This window comes from Empidonax traillii, unplaced genomic scaffold (assembly GCF_003031625.1).
Source record: "Empidonax traillii isolate 1590-97213 ecotype Southwest subspecies unplaced genomic scaffold, ASM303162v1 scaffold55:size2822071, whole genome shotgun sequence".
NCBI classification, from domain to species: Eukaryota; Metazoa; Chordata; class Aves; order Passeriformes; family Tyrannidae; genus Empidonax; species Empidonax traillii.
Window position 1 is genome coordinate 2,271,699 of NW_020955248.1, and position 12,212 is coordinate 2,283,910.

At 47.9% G+C, this 12,212-nt stretch overlaps 1 protein-coding gene across 1 annotated transcript; it reads right to left on the bottom strand.

Annotated features, from left to right (window-relative positions):
* Positions 1–83: 83 nt before the first annotated feature.
* HMOX1 (heme oxygenase 1) lies at positions 84–6,145 on the bottom strand. The gene is made up of 5 exons (XM_027879561.1): positions 6,010–6,145; positions 5,582–5,702; positions 2,738–3,229; positions 2,026–2,137; positions 84–819 (listed from the first exon to the last, which is right to left on the bottom strand). The coding sequence occupies exons 1-5, from the start codon at positions 6,039–6,041 to the stop codon at positions 683–685; spliced, it is 894 nt and encodes a 297-aa protein (XP_027735362.1). The 5' UTR covers positions 6,042–6,145; the 3' UTR covers positions 84–682.
* Positions 6,146–12,212: the final 6,067 nt, after the last annotated feature.

Sequence of the window (12,212 nt, forward strand, 5' to 3'; positions counted from 1 at the left end):
GCTCCAAAAGACAGAAAACCGGGTGGAAGAAAGACACCTCCTTTCTCCCTGGGTAAGGCTTTAATAATAGGAAACACCAGGCCTGAAGACTTTACTTTGAAGTTTATTGTGTGTATAAATTATATAACCAGACAACAATGACACTGTATCTTCAACAACCATCTTCTGCTTTTCAAAAACCAAAAATGATTGGAAAAAGAGTTAACAAAGACCTACTAGTGTCATATAAAACAGTCTGTAACCCACGGGAGACATGTGGCTCCACAGAAAGTGATCACAGTATTACCTACTAGTATAAAAAGACTGAGCAAACAGAGCTCCAAGGATCTTTGTATTTCTGAGGAAAGACGGATGTTGAAGCTGTGTTTCTGATCCTGTAGGATTTTTGTAGGCGCTCCATAAAGCAATGACAATTCCTGGCTGTCATTTTTAGCCTTTTCTACTCTAGTTTTTGGTGATAAAGTTAGTCTCTGAGAAGAGTTCACACCAAGCACAGGAGAGACTTTGCCTGAACCCCCTTACAGCACTCTCTTTGATTTCTGGGGAGAAAAGTCTCCTAGTATTAGTGGCAGAGCCAAGATCACAGTACCCAGTCAGGGGGAATTTCTCGAAAAAGGACTGGGGAAGGTGGATTAGTTCAGGGCGAGGGAAGGCACAGAGAGAAGGCGAAGATCCTGCTCTTTCACATCGCAAATAAGCCCACGGCCACTGTCATGGCTAGGAAGCTGAGCGCCAGGACCCACCGCACCAGGGAAGTGGTGGGCGTCACGTTTGCGTTTTTCCTCTTTGTCCTCTCACTTTCTTTCCCGTGTGCTGGACCTAGATCAAATAGAGAGAAAAAGAAAATAAAGGCAAGTGAGAAGAGGTTGAGGCAAGAAATTGTGCTGGCATGGCACACTCGCTCTCCACAGTGCCAGAGCAGACCTTGCTGGGATCATCAAGTCACTTGACAAGGGCTCACAACCTCTCTGCCTGAATGTGAGTACCAGCCTCTCCCTTTGACTCCTTACAGGCTTATAAATGCACTGCCCAGATCCATTAAACTCCTGATGTGTGCAGAAAACAGCCAAATACTTAAGCCAAAATTTTAAAAGGCATTTTGTCTCCTACTTCTCATTAATTAATTAGGTGTCTAATAACCTTAAATAGTCCTCAGCACTCCAGACAATTTTCCCAGTACAATTTCAGGATGAGATTCCTCATTCGATACCAAACTTTTCTTAAAATTCTACTTTTATGGCTGTGCTGGGAAAAGAACAGAGAACTTTCAGTGCCTTTCTCAAAAAAGTTGCTCTAAGTTTCATTGTCTGGAGATGCACAAGGTGAGGTTTGCTTTTCATTCTTTGCCATGGGAAAACTGTGGTTCAATCCAGTGTGCACTGAAAAAAATCTCCCTCTTAGTTTCAGAATGGGTAGATAATAAGGGTTTTTTTATTTGACTCGTATGTCATCAGGGAAACCACTCTGCTCTGTAAACATCTGAGCTCGCTCCTCACTCAGTTACAAGCCTCACAAGCTGATTACATTTCACCATCCAGAACAATGCTCACTAGAAACCCAGAACAGTCTCTGGAGTGTTTTCAGCAAGTACTTCTGGAAGGCAGGAAAATTACCAGATGGAGGTTTAATCCAAAGGGGCAGGCCGCTGGATAGGACTGTGTGTCTGGAAGAACCTTCTGTGAGCATCACAGAACCACAGCTGATCTGCTGGGCCTTTGCTTCTGTGAACTCCAGGACAGCTTTCCCTGTGGTGAGTGAACCTTACATTCGTTCAAGTCTAAGAGGTGGAGAGGGGAATCTCTTTTTCTCTTTCTGGAGAGCCCACACGTGTCACCCTCTGTTATGCCTAGAAGAAGCTTTGCACACACCAGTGCCTCTCCTTCCACTACCTGCTGATGGCTGGAGAAGACATGGGGCAAGCACCTCATGCTCATTTCTCAGTGGCTTTTACAAACAAGAACAGAGGAAGGGAGCTGAAGGAAATGAAGGAGCAATGTTAAGCACCTGCCCTTAGAAGTCTCTTACCGTGCTCATGTGATTTGTTGACATGCCTTGTGCGAAGCAGTTCTGCCTTTGGCTGCACAGGATGACCATTCTCCTGGCCCTTAGACACCAGCTCCTGCAGTGCCTCAAATACCTGAGAAGAAGAAACACTGTCTCATTATGTGGCCTCCTCTTCTTTTATTGGACCCCTTGCCCCTTCCCCAGGCATTTTATGAACTAGAGGAAGACCCAAGCCTGCGGTCCCAGTCTCCTGACACATTTTGCATAGAAAATAAACTGTTTGTGGAGTCAAATCATGTCTTTCAAGCTCCTTGATTGCTTTACTGGTTCTCTCTGAAGTTTTCAGCTAAGGATAAGCCTGTCTTCTGATGGGAAGGAAAGCAAGGTGCCTGTGCGCCTGGTCAGTGTCCACAACGGATCTGTGTAACTTCACTACATTGGTGGGACAGATAGGGGGTGATCCCTACTCCCAGTATCAGCCCTAATTCATATCTGGATACTGGCACATGGAAGAGGCTGGATTCAAACACTAAGGGAGGGAGAAGAGCTTTTCAGAGACCATACTTTTACTCGGCTCCCAGTAAAGCATGGCCATCGAGCTCTGATTAGCTTGCCCTAATTCACAACTTCTCATAAGCTCCCAGAAGAAATACTGGCTTTGCATTTCCCCTCTAGCTATTTTATTGTTTGAGAGAGGGTGTGGGCTGGCAGGGCTGGATGGTTGTGTACTCACCTGTATATTTAGCAGGAATGCTTTCTTGGCCTCCTCCATGACTCTTTTCTTAGTGGCAAGGTCCATCTCGAGAGCATTCATGCGGGAGCGATAGAGCTGCTTGAACTTGGTGGCATTGGAGACTCCATCAAAGGTGAAAAAAGCCAGCCCTTCTCCAGTGCTGGGCAGCTGGAGGGCCTTTTGGGCAATTTTTTTCAGCACCTGCCCCCCAGACAGGTCTCCCAAATAGCGGGTGTAGGCATGGGCCACCAGGAGCTCCGGGTGGTTCTTGCCTACGTAGTGGAGCCTCTCAACGTATTTCCGAGTAGCCTCGGGACATGGGATCTCTTCCCTCCAGTTGCTGCCATAGAAGTACTTCAAGTCTTCCTCCAGGGCAGCTTTCCGGTGCAGCTCCGCTGGAAAATACACAGGGGCATACACTGGATTGTTCTTGTTACGTTCAGTCTCTTCCTCCAGAGCGGAATAGATGAAGTACAAGGATGCTGTAACCAGCTGAAAGAGAAGAAAGAGGATTAGCTCCAGGTGCATCTGTCTGTCTCCTTCAAGTTTGTGGGACAAATCCTACCAACATAAAAGGTATTCATGGGCACACCCAATGTGAGTCATGCACATATGTGGTGTTGCAGATTTCCCATTTGGAAAACAGAGTTGCAAGGTGCAGGGGGCCACTGTTTAGCTCTTTCCCTTCTGCTTGAGGCAGCAATCAGGTAAGCCCTTTCTGGCAGATATTGGTCTTACTTGCTCTCAAAGTCACTGCCTTTGCCTTCACATTAAAGACCTTGATGTAATGTAAACTGAGCCCTGTTTAATCATTCCTGGTCTACTCTCATTCCCTTAGTCAATAGAGAGAGTATTCCCAAAGGTACATTTTCTGGTGCATTGTTCAAATTTGAATGCTTCAAAATGTGGCTTCCCTTCGTGGGGCCTTGTGAGACGATGACACACACTGTTTATTTTTCACCACATTCATCCTGTTGGCATCCCACCATCCTTGGGAAGAACCAAGGCACCACCACTCTACTCATTCAGGCATGCAAGTGGGGTTGCCTCCTGGGTTGTCCCAGGGAGACAAGATAAAAGGGAGCTGGAAACACAGCCTGCCTCTGAAAGATGCCTTTGTGAAGGAGCGCTGTGAGCCTGTGTTCTCCCCTCTATTTTGAAACCATTGTTATTGTTGTTTTTCCCAGCTTATGTGATACTTTCTTCTATCTGCCAGCTTTTCCACGTGGTCTAAGACAATCTAGCTGTGTTCTTTCCTTCCCCAGGCATTCTGTTTTCAGAGGCTGTTACACCTACACCACCCCTTCCTTACACTGGGATCCCTTGCCAGCAGCAAAGGGTAAAAGATGAAGGTATTGCAGTACAAGTGAGTCAGGTTTGGATAGGGTGGATTATACTGCTCACAGGAGGGAAAGCAGTTTATTCTCTCAGAAAGCAGTCAGCTCTGCAGGGAAAGAGTTGCCATTTCAACTTTTCCCCACTGTGCCAGCAAATAGGACTTTGATAAGCACATGGGCAGTGACTTAGTTGTGGAAACAAATATTCGCCGTCTGGAGAGTCAGGTAGCAGGGCAGATATAGAGGTTTGCCAAGAGAGTAAACAAAAATAGAGGTTTTTAAACAATAACCTGCTACCCAGCTTACTGGAAAAGAAACAAAATATGGGAATGTTGCCTAACAAAGTAGGCAAAAATATAGGTCAACTTCTTGTTTTCAGAGGCAGGTAGTGGTTTAATGAGAAACATGGCTTTTGAAAACTGTCGTTAATTTTTAAAACCCATGTCCTATCTCACTTCCCCAACAACATATAAAACTGTTCTGAGAAACTAAGCTGTATTCCTGAAGGCCTGACTTTTTACACGCTTGCCAGCCTGTCTCAAAGTTCACTGCCCAACCAGTGCCATATTTCTAACAGCAGGGAGTCAGCACCTGAGATTAAATTTATGCTTGACTAAGTATTCTGAATGTCAGCTGTCAGAAATAAGTAGTCTTTTTCCTACTCTTGTGGATTTATTTGCCAAGAAACAATTCAACAACAAAGTAATTAAGCCACAGGTTGGATCGCTAGCTGTTATTTGCAAGCCCATGCGTCACATCCTATAGCCTCTCAGGAATTTCTTGCCCAGGTGTTTGCTTTGGTTTTGCTCACGGCTTTGTTACATGGCTCAGATCCCAGGAATCGTATCTAGCCAGGTTAGGCTAATATGTGGAAATGTTTCTCTTTTATCTTGAAAGAAGCAACAGGCTCCTGCCTGTTAGCAGACTTGGATTGCTCAAACTCAGTCTGCTTTTGAGTTATTGTTCATGATTTCAGCGCTAGTATAACTCAAGTCGCAATGCAAAGTTCAGTGCCAGAGCTGATCCCACATCTTCACTTTCTCACCATTCCCTCATTATTTCTAGCTCTGCCTACAGTGTTGCAAATATAATATTCTCTCTCTTTTTGTCATTTTGTCATTTTGCCTGCTCAGGTATCTGCACAGTTATATCTCTATTAAAGACCATTGCCAATAATTAACATGCAGGCATTTATGAAGAAAGAGAAAAGCAGTTGCACTAATCCCATCAACCTCTTTGTCTTTTTTCTCCCGTTTCAGTTTGGCTGCCCATCCTGATATGCACAGTCCTGCCCTGCCTTCTGTAAGAAGAGCCAGTAAGATCTTAGGGTGCTGGAGTTTGATGAAAAGCATGTTTTGCGCAGGAGATGCTGATACCAAACAGTCTGTACCGTTCCTATTCTCCTTACCTGTACTGTTTCCATCCTCCCCCCTTTAGTCCCCATTCAGCCTGTCTGATCTAACTGGTGAGGAGATCCCATCCCCAGGCAAATGCTGCTATGAAGTACCTTAAACTCATGGAGTGACACCTGCCCCTTCTGGAAATTCTTCATGAATGGTGTGTTCTCTGCCTGCTCATGCACCTCCTTGGTTGCTTCCTTCAACAGTTCTGACAGGTCCTTGGCCATGCTGGGAAAGAACACCAAAACAGATATTAATGCTGTTTCTCTCCTCTGGCAAAATGGATCTCAGCTCGCTAGGAAAAAAAAGGGAGCCTGGGACGACAAAAAACGGAGCAGAGCATTCCTGAGAGCTGCGTATGGGAACCAGGGAGCACCAGCTTCCCGAATGCTGTCCCGGTCGAGGAAGACTAACAAACTCCATCCAGAGGTGAAAGCAGCAGCATGCCATTCCCTGCAGAGCAGGAACAGGAACAGCATGCCTAAAAGCAACGGGAGAAACACAATATTCTTCTGGCAAAACGTCCCGCTCTCACCTTTCGGAGCCGTGCGTCTGGGAAGTTTCCATGTTTCTCCACGTCGTTTCACTCCTCCCCTTCCCTGTTGTTGCTCGTGCTTCCCTCCTTCCCTTCTGCTCCCGGGACACTGAAGCTCTGAGCTGGGCAGCCCGGCTCCCGCATCCAGCTTTATACTGCCTGGCCACGTGAGCAGCTGAACGCTGACCTCAGTGTGAGTACAAACTCCTTGCAACACAACAGCACTTCCCTTCCCAGCTGGGCTGTCACCCTCTCCTGGCCTGCAGCCCCCAAGGGACCAGGAGGAAGTCACCTGATGCATCTTGATAACTAAGCACAAAACAAGAGGATGTCCAGCAACTTCTCCTTCAAGGGTGCCTGGCTCTGTAACCCTTTATATGCACTGCCCACGGCAGGCAGAGCCCGGGTGCAGCAAGAGGTGCTCATTGTCCTGGGGACAGTGGGGTTTGGGCAAGGAGGGTGGATTTACAAGGCTGGGGCAGGGAGGGCAGCCTCCTCACCCTACACCCCAGTCTATGTGCTGGCTGCACCCTGCCTGGAGAGCTAATCCAGCACCCACCCTCATCTGCTCTAGCACAACTCAGGTATAAGCATCTTATTTCCTGTGGCTACGCACATCTTCAGAGAGTCTTTCAGGTAGCACTGGTTGTGGGCCATGGGATGGGGAGCTCAGCACTACAGGTTGGGGAGCACAGCAGGGACCCCAGGGAGATGTACCACTCACGGACACCTGGGGTAGTCTGGGTGCTGTGCCACCAGCTCTGGTCTGCAGGTGCCAGAAGTGCCCTTGTGCAGTGCTGGGCACTAAGGAATAAACCCTGTCACTTTGCACGGGGCCTGCACAGGTGTGCCAGCACTGATGCACAGCGAAATTGGTTCCATGCTCTCTTGCTCATGGAAACAATACCATCTGTTTTGTTTGACAACTGGGTCCTGTTGTCACCACAGCAGTGTGCAGGGCAATTTAGGAGAATAGCACTCCATCTCCTAGATACCCAGAAGGCTGAGGTAGCTGGTGGGCTGAAAAGATATCATACAAGGCTTGGGGGAAACTGAGGAAGTCTGGTCTGCAGAGACTTTCAAAGGTAAATCATTTTCTCTGATCTGAAAAAAGAGAGATGGACAAGGTGCTTCTGCCAGTAGCTGTCTGCTCTGATGTTTTTTACTGATGGTCAATGGAGCAGCCAACAGATAAAGCTGGGCTCTTCTTTTCCACCTGTAACTATGCTGGAAGCAGGGCTAGCTGGAACAGGGCTAGCTATACTTTGGAAAAGCACACGTTTTGTGCTCAACCCAAAGAGCAAGGCACTTAGAGCCACCATTCCCCTGCTGCTGTGGGTGTGAGAAAGTCCTTGCTATAGTTGTGCAGGAGGTGGTGGGGAGGCAGAGCCTGGACTGGAGGGAGAAGGACTGTGGCATCTGCTGTCTATCTGCCCTCTCCAGCCAGTCCTCTCTGTGCCTTTGCTGGTGGATGCTGCTGTTCAGGCCACTCACCTCACTTGTCTCCCTGTCGCTGCACCTACACCAGGTCACAGGAGGATTGGGTGCTGCAGGTTAGAAAGCTGTCCTGGAGAAAATATGCTTCCATGCTTTTTTTTTTTTTTTTTTTTTTTTTTTTTTTTTTTTTTTTTTTTTTTTTTTTTTTTTTTTTTTTTTTTTTTTTTTGACTCTGGCAAACATCTGGCATGCAGCATTCAGGAAGGATTACTCAGCGTTTCCATCCTGACTCAGCCAGACTTTTCCTGTCTTGCTTTTGTCTTTTAAAGGAACAGTGCATACTAGCAAATGCTGTCCTGTCACGTTCCACTCTTATCCCTATGCCGTTGCAGACAACTTGCTGCTGGCTTGCTTCTTTCCTCTAAGGTAAAATAAATGTATCAGGATGTCTAAATCTTTGAAGCAATAGTGACAAAGCTCCAGAGAGAGGGCTCTTTTGTGGAGTCGATGTGCAGAGCGTAGAGCGGCATGGCCAGTCCCTCCTGAAAATGTTGATGCCATTTTGCCACAGGGACGGCCCCAAAATGAATTTTTCCCTCTGGCATAACTTCTTAAAGCCGCATTTTCTGTCCTTTTCAGTTAGTCCTATTCTGACATGGGAAGCAGAAGCACAGATTGAACCAGTAATTCTAGTGCAGGAAAGTAGGAAATACATGAGAATTATATGTAAATAAGAATTATATTATGAGAGTATATTACTCATTTTATGAAATATATGAAAAAAAATCCAACCCTCAAGCCCTGCCCCTCCTTTCCCCTCTGTTCTGCAGCTCTGGCAACGCACCCAGTTCTTCCCCAAGAACTTTCTGGGTGCTTCCAGGCCAGTGTTTTTGTCCCTGCCTGCTTTCTTCCAAGAGGCTGCATGCTTGGAGGTCTTATAAAGGGTGTAGCCAAAAAGTCCTTCTCCCTTTCATCCAGGATTGGGGTAGATGTGAATGAGAGTCGGGGGAAGAAAGAGAGGGTGTCTAATCATGTTGTTACCACTCCAGGTACGTTTCCTTTCTTGTAACCATACTGCCCCAGGACATGGAGCCAGTGTACCTCCTCTGGATCTTGCGGCTTTACCTTTCCCTGGGCTGGTCACAAGAGATGCAGCTCACCTCTGCCGTAAGCTTTTGCAAAGGTGCAGGCAAGAAAGCCATGCTACATAACTGGTTTATGCTGTCTGATCTCTCACTGCTCTGGGTTTCTTGGGATGGAGCAGTTGTGAGACTGGGCCTAGTTCTCTGGAAAGGCCCAAATATCCTGCAGTAAGGTGGAAGGAGAACTGAAAGTGAGGTGTCATCATCTTTGCAAGTTGCTGCCCTGAGGCATTTCTGGCCCCCCCCAGTGCTCTGTGGCGAGGACTTGTATTGCTTCTGCTCTGCTGTTGTTTTGTGGTGGGGAAAAGGTCAGTGACATGGAGTGGGTCAGTGCACTGGCAGGGATTTGTGAGGGACTGTCTCTTTCTCAAAGAGAACTTTGGAAGTCAACATGGAAGTGATGAACGGGGAAGGAGGTGCATGCTCTTAGTGGAAGGAGCAGACTGGCTCCCAGGTCACAGTGGGCACTGGGAAAGCAGAGGCCAGCCCACATCCAGATCACTAGTAGATTTTCTTGAATATCACTGAAGTGTCAGGGCTGTGGTCTCCATCATGCCTGGCATTAGTCCTGTCATCTATTCTTCCAGTGAGCTGTGGCTGGTTGGTGCCAGGGCTACTCCTTGTGAGGGCACTACTGAAACTGCTCAGGAGATTTCTAACAAAGATGAATAAAGTAGCCTCAGGCAAAATATTTGTAATAGTTCCTACTGGGCTAAAAATCCTCTCTCTTCACATCCCAGGCCCTGAGGAAATGCTTAATAAAGAGATGGTAGATGAATGGTTAACAGCAACAGAAAGTTGTTGAGGGATCATCTGGGGTAGGGAACTGGGGAATTTTCTCTTCTTTGTATATTACCAGCCAGTTCTGCCCGTAGAGTTATGGTCAGAAATGCCTAGTTACACAGGCAGTCACGAGGTACAAAGTCATCCCTCCTCAGTCCCTTGTGGGTAGTGCTGGCAGGCAGCTCCCAGCAGATCAGCTCAGCTCAGCTTGGCTTCTGTGGGGAAAACCAGCCTCTGCCAACTCGGAAGGGTTAATTGGCTTTTTCAAACTGTGACACAGCAAAATGCAGCTGCCTCACTTGCACTTGGAAAGCTGACTCAGTCACCAGGATTTGCTGTGTCATGGCAGGGAAAAAAAAGTTGCGATGACCGCTGAAAATGACTTGCTGGAGAAGGGAGTCAGTGCTGGAGTATTCAGGCATATTCTGCGGGTTAATTTGTGTTTACCAAAAGGAGATTGCCTTTCCCAACCCTGTCCTGGCAGAACTGACAATGCTCGCTGCTGTCGGCATCCAAATTTCCCACCTAGGTCAAAGATACAGGTGGAAAAAAGGAGGTCAGGAGTCCAATACACTGGAAATGCCCATGGAGAGGTCAGGCACTGCATCTGTCCATGGGGCTGGCACTGCTAGAACCTTTGGAGGGTCCTACAGACAGGCATGGCTGTGCTGGGCAAAACCCACACACAGGAACCCCAGAGACCAACGTGGTGGGAGATGGAGGTGCAGGCAGATTTTTCGGGATAAATGAACCAGTATGATAAAAATAGGACATGCAGATTACAGTACATATTTTTATAGACTTATGTATATATGTGTGCTGCATCACATGGGTGTCTCCAGCACATGGCTTTGAGCAAGGAGAGAGCTCTAGGCTGTCAGGAAACAGAGTGGGCAGGAGGAGGGAGAAAAGAGCAAGTCCCCTGCAAAGCATGTGCCTGACCAGAGTCAGGCCGCACCTTAAAGCATGCAGCCGGTCTCCAGCTTATGGGTACACTCGGCTAAAATTCTGGGGGAGGATGCATCGAGCCCACCATGCTTCCTAAAGTCTTGTGTCCTGCTGGGTGTGTGCTTCAGGAGCCAGAAGGAGGTGTGGAAGGGAGTGGGGCAGAGTTAGCAAATAAAAATCCCGTTTGTGCAAATGTTTCAGTCACTTGCTGCCTCCTTTGTTTCAGTGCTACGACTGACCATGTAAAACAAAGTTTGCCCTGACTGTGAGACGGAATGAACTGTGAAACTTTGGATTTGAAAAATCACACGTAGGCAACAAGGAGGACCTTGTACCACACTGCTCACACCCCTTTCTCAGGAGAGAGAGGAACTAGAGCTGGGAGCCAAGTTTTGCACAGAAAGTGAGACCCAAATACCCCCCCTCCCCTTTAAGGTTTCCAAATCACCCCTATGTGGTTTCCTGCCCCTGAAAAAAGGAGATATGTTGGGCCACAGAAAGCTGAGGCTGTTTCTGGAGAATTCTCCAATTGTCCCGAGAAGCAGGATCAAAGCCAAGAGCAGCAGCTGCAATCTCAGGGCGGTGCACAGGAACTGCCTGTAATAAACAGCCTCACGTGGACCTTGTTCCACTGTGACTCAGCAAAAAAGCCCCTCCGCCACAGCCCAAAACCTTTACTCAGCAGTATGTGGTGTCCCGGCCTGACCTTGACTCAGCAGAATGCCCACGCGGGGGAAAGGGCAAGTCAGCATTAGCAGGAAGAAGGCTACGGGTTTTGGGGCTCATGCAAGAGTGAGGAGTCCTGACAGAACGTGGGGTGTCACTGGCAGCCGCGAAATGTTTCCCCTTCAGCTGTGCTTCCCAGAGCTGCTCTGGGTGGGCTAGGAAAGGTTGGAAAAGCAGATGTCCCAGGCTGGGAAAGCTGCACACCTCTCTGACCTGGGGACATGGAGGATGTTGTGGCCATCTGCTCTGGGACCAGGACAGTTCCTGCTCCATACAGGGGAGAATCGAGGCATGGGAACACTGTTCTCTGGGCACCCATCTTTCGCCTGTGCTGGTAGAAAACAGCAAACCCAGGAACTGTGTGTGGGAATGAGTTTATTTTAGAGGCTGGCATGTAGGATGTGCCAAATTTAAGCGACATAACCAAGGCCACATAGGGTGTCTGTGGCATAGCCTGTGTCTCCTCCTTCCCCCTACCTTTTCCTTTACTCATTACCAAAGATCTCTCCAGGGCAGGCAGGCAAGACTGTATTTACCCCACTGAGCTGCTGTCTGTTTTGGGAGGGTTACAGCTACATGCTGACAAAGAGAAATAAACAAAAGAAGGATTAGAAAGGGGAGATATTTCTTCAAAGCTCTTGGTTTATGGGAAGAGTGTGCTCAGCACTGGAGAGTGCTGTGCCCCACGGACTACAGCCACTACTGCAAAAGAGCAAGAACATCCCCCTTTTTTGAGGAGGCCTTGCCTAGCATCCCAAGCACCAAGGAGTCGGGACTGTTGGCTCTGTTTGGCAGAGATCCCCTTCTCCTGAGCAGTGTTTGGCAAAGCAGGACCTCAGGGCCATGGATGCAGCTCTTTGGGTAAATAAACATTAACAAGAGCACCGAGGCAATGTAGGGTTTGAATTTAAATGTTCGGTCTGGCAGAGGCTGGCAGGGACCAAAGGTGCTTGGCACTGAGTGAGGCCAAAGGTGCTTGGCAAGTGGCGAGATTGAAGGTGCCTATGGTGGGGTGAGCCACCCCATTATCTCACTGCTGGAGCTGGTGTTTGGTGGTGTGCATTGCTGCACAAAACACGTTCCTGCCCAGAGATGGCAGAGATGGGCAGAGGGACACTACTGGCAGAAGGTCACCCACACTCTGGCTATTTTTCTTTTCTCTTTTTT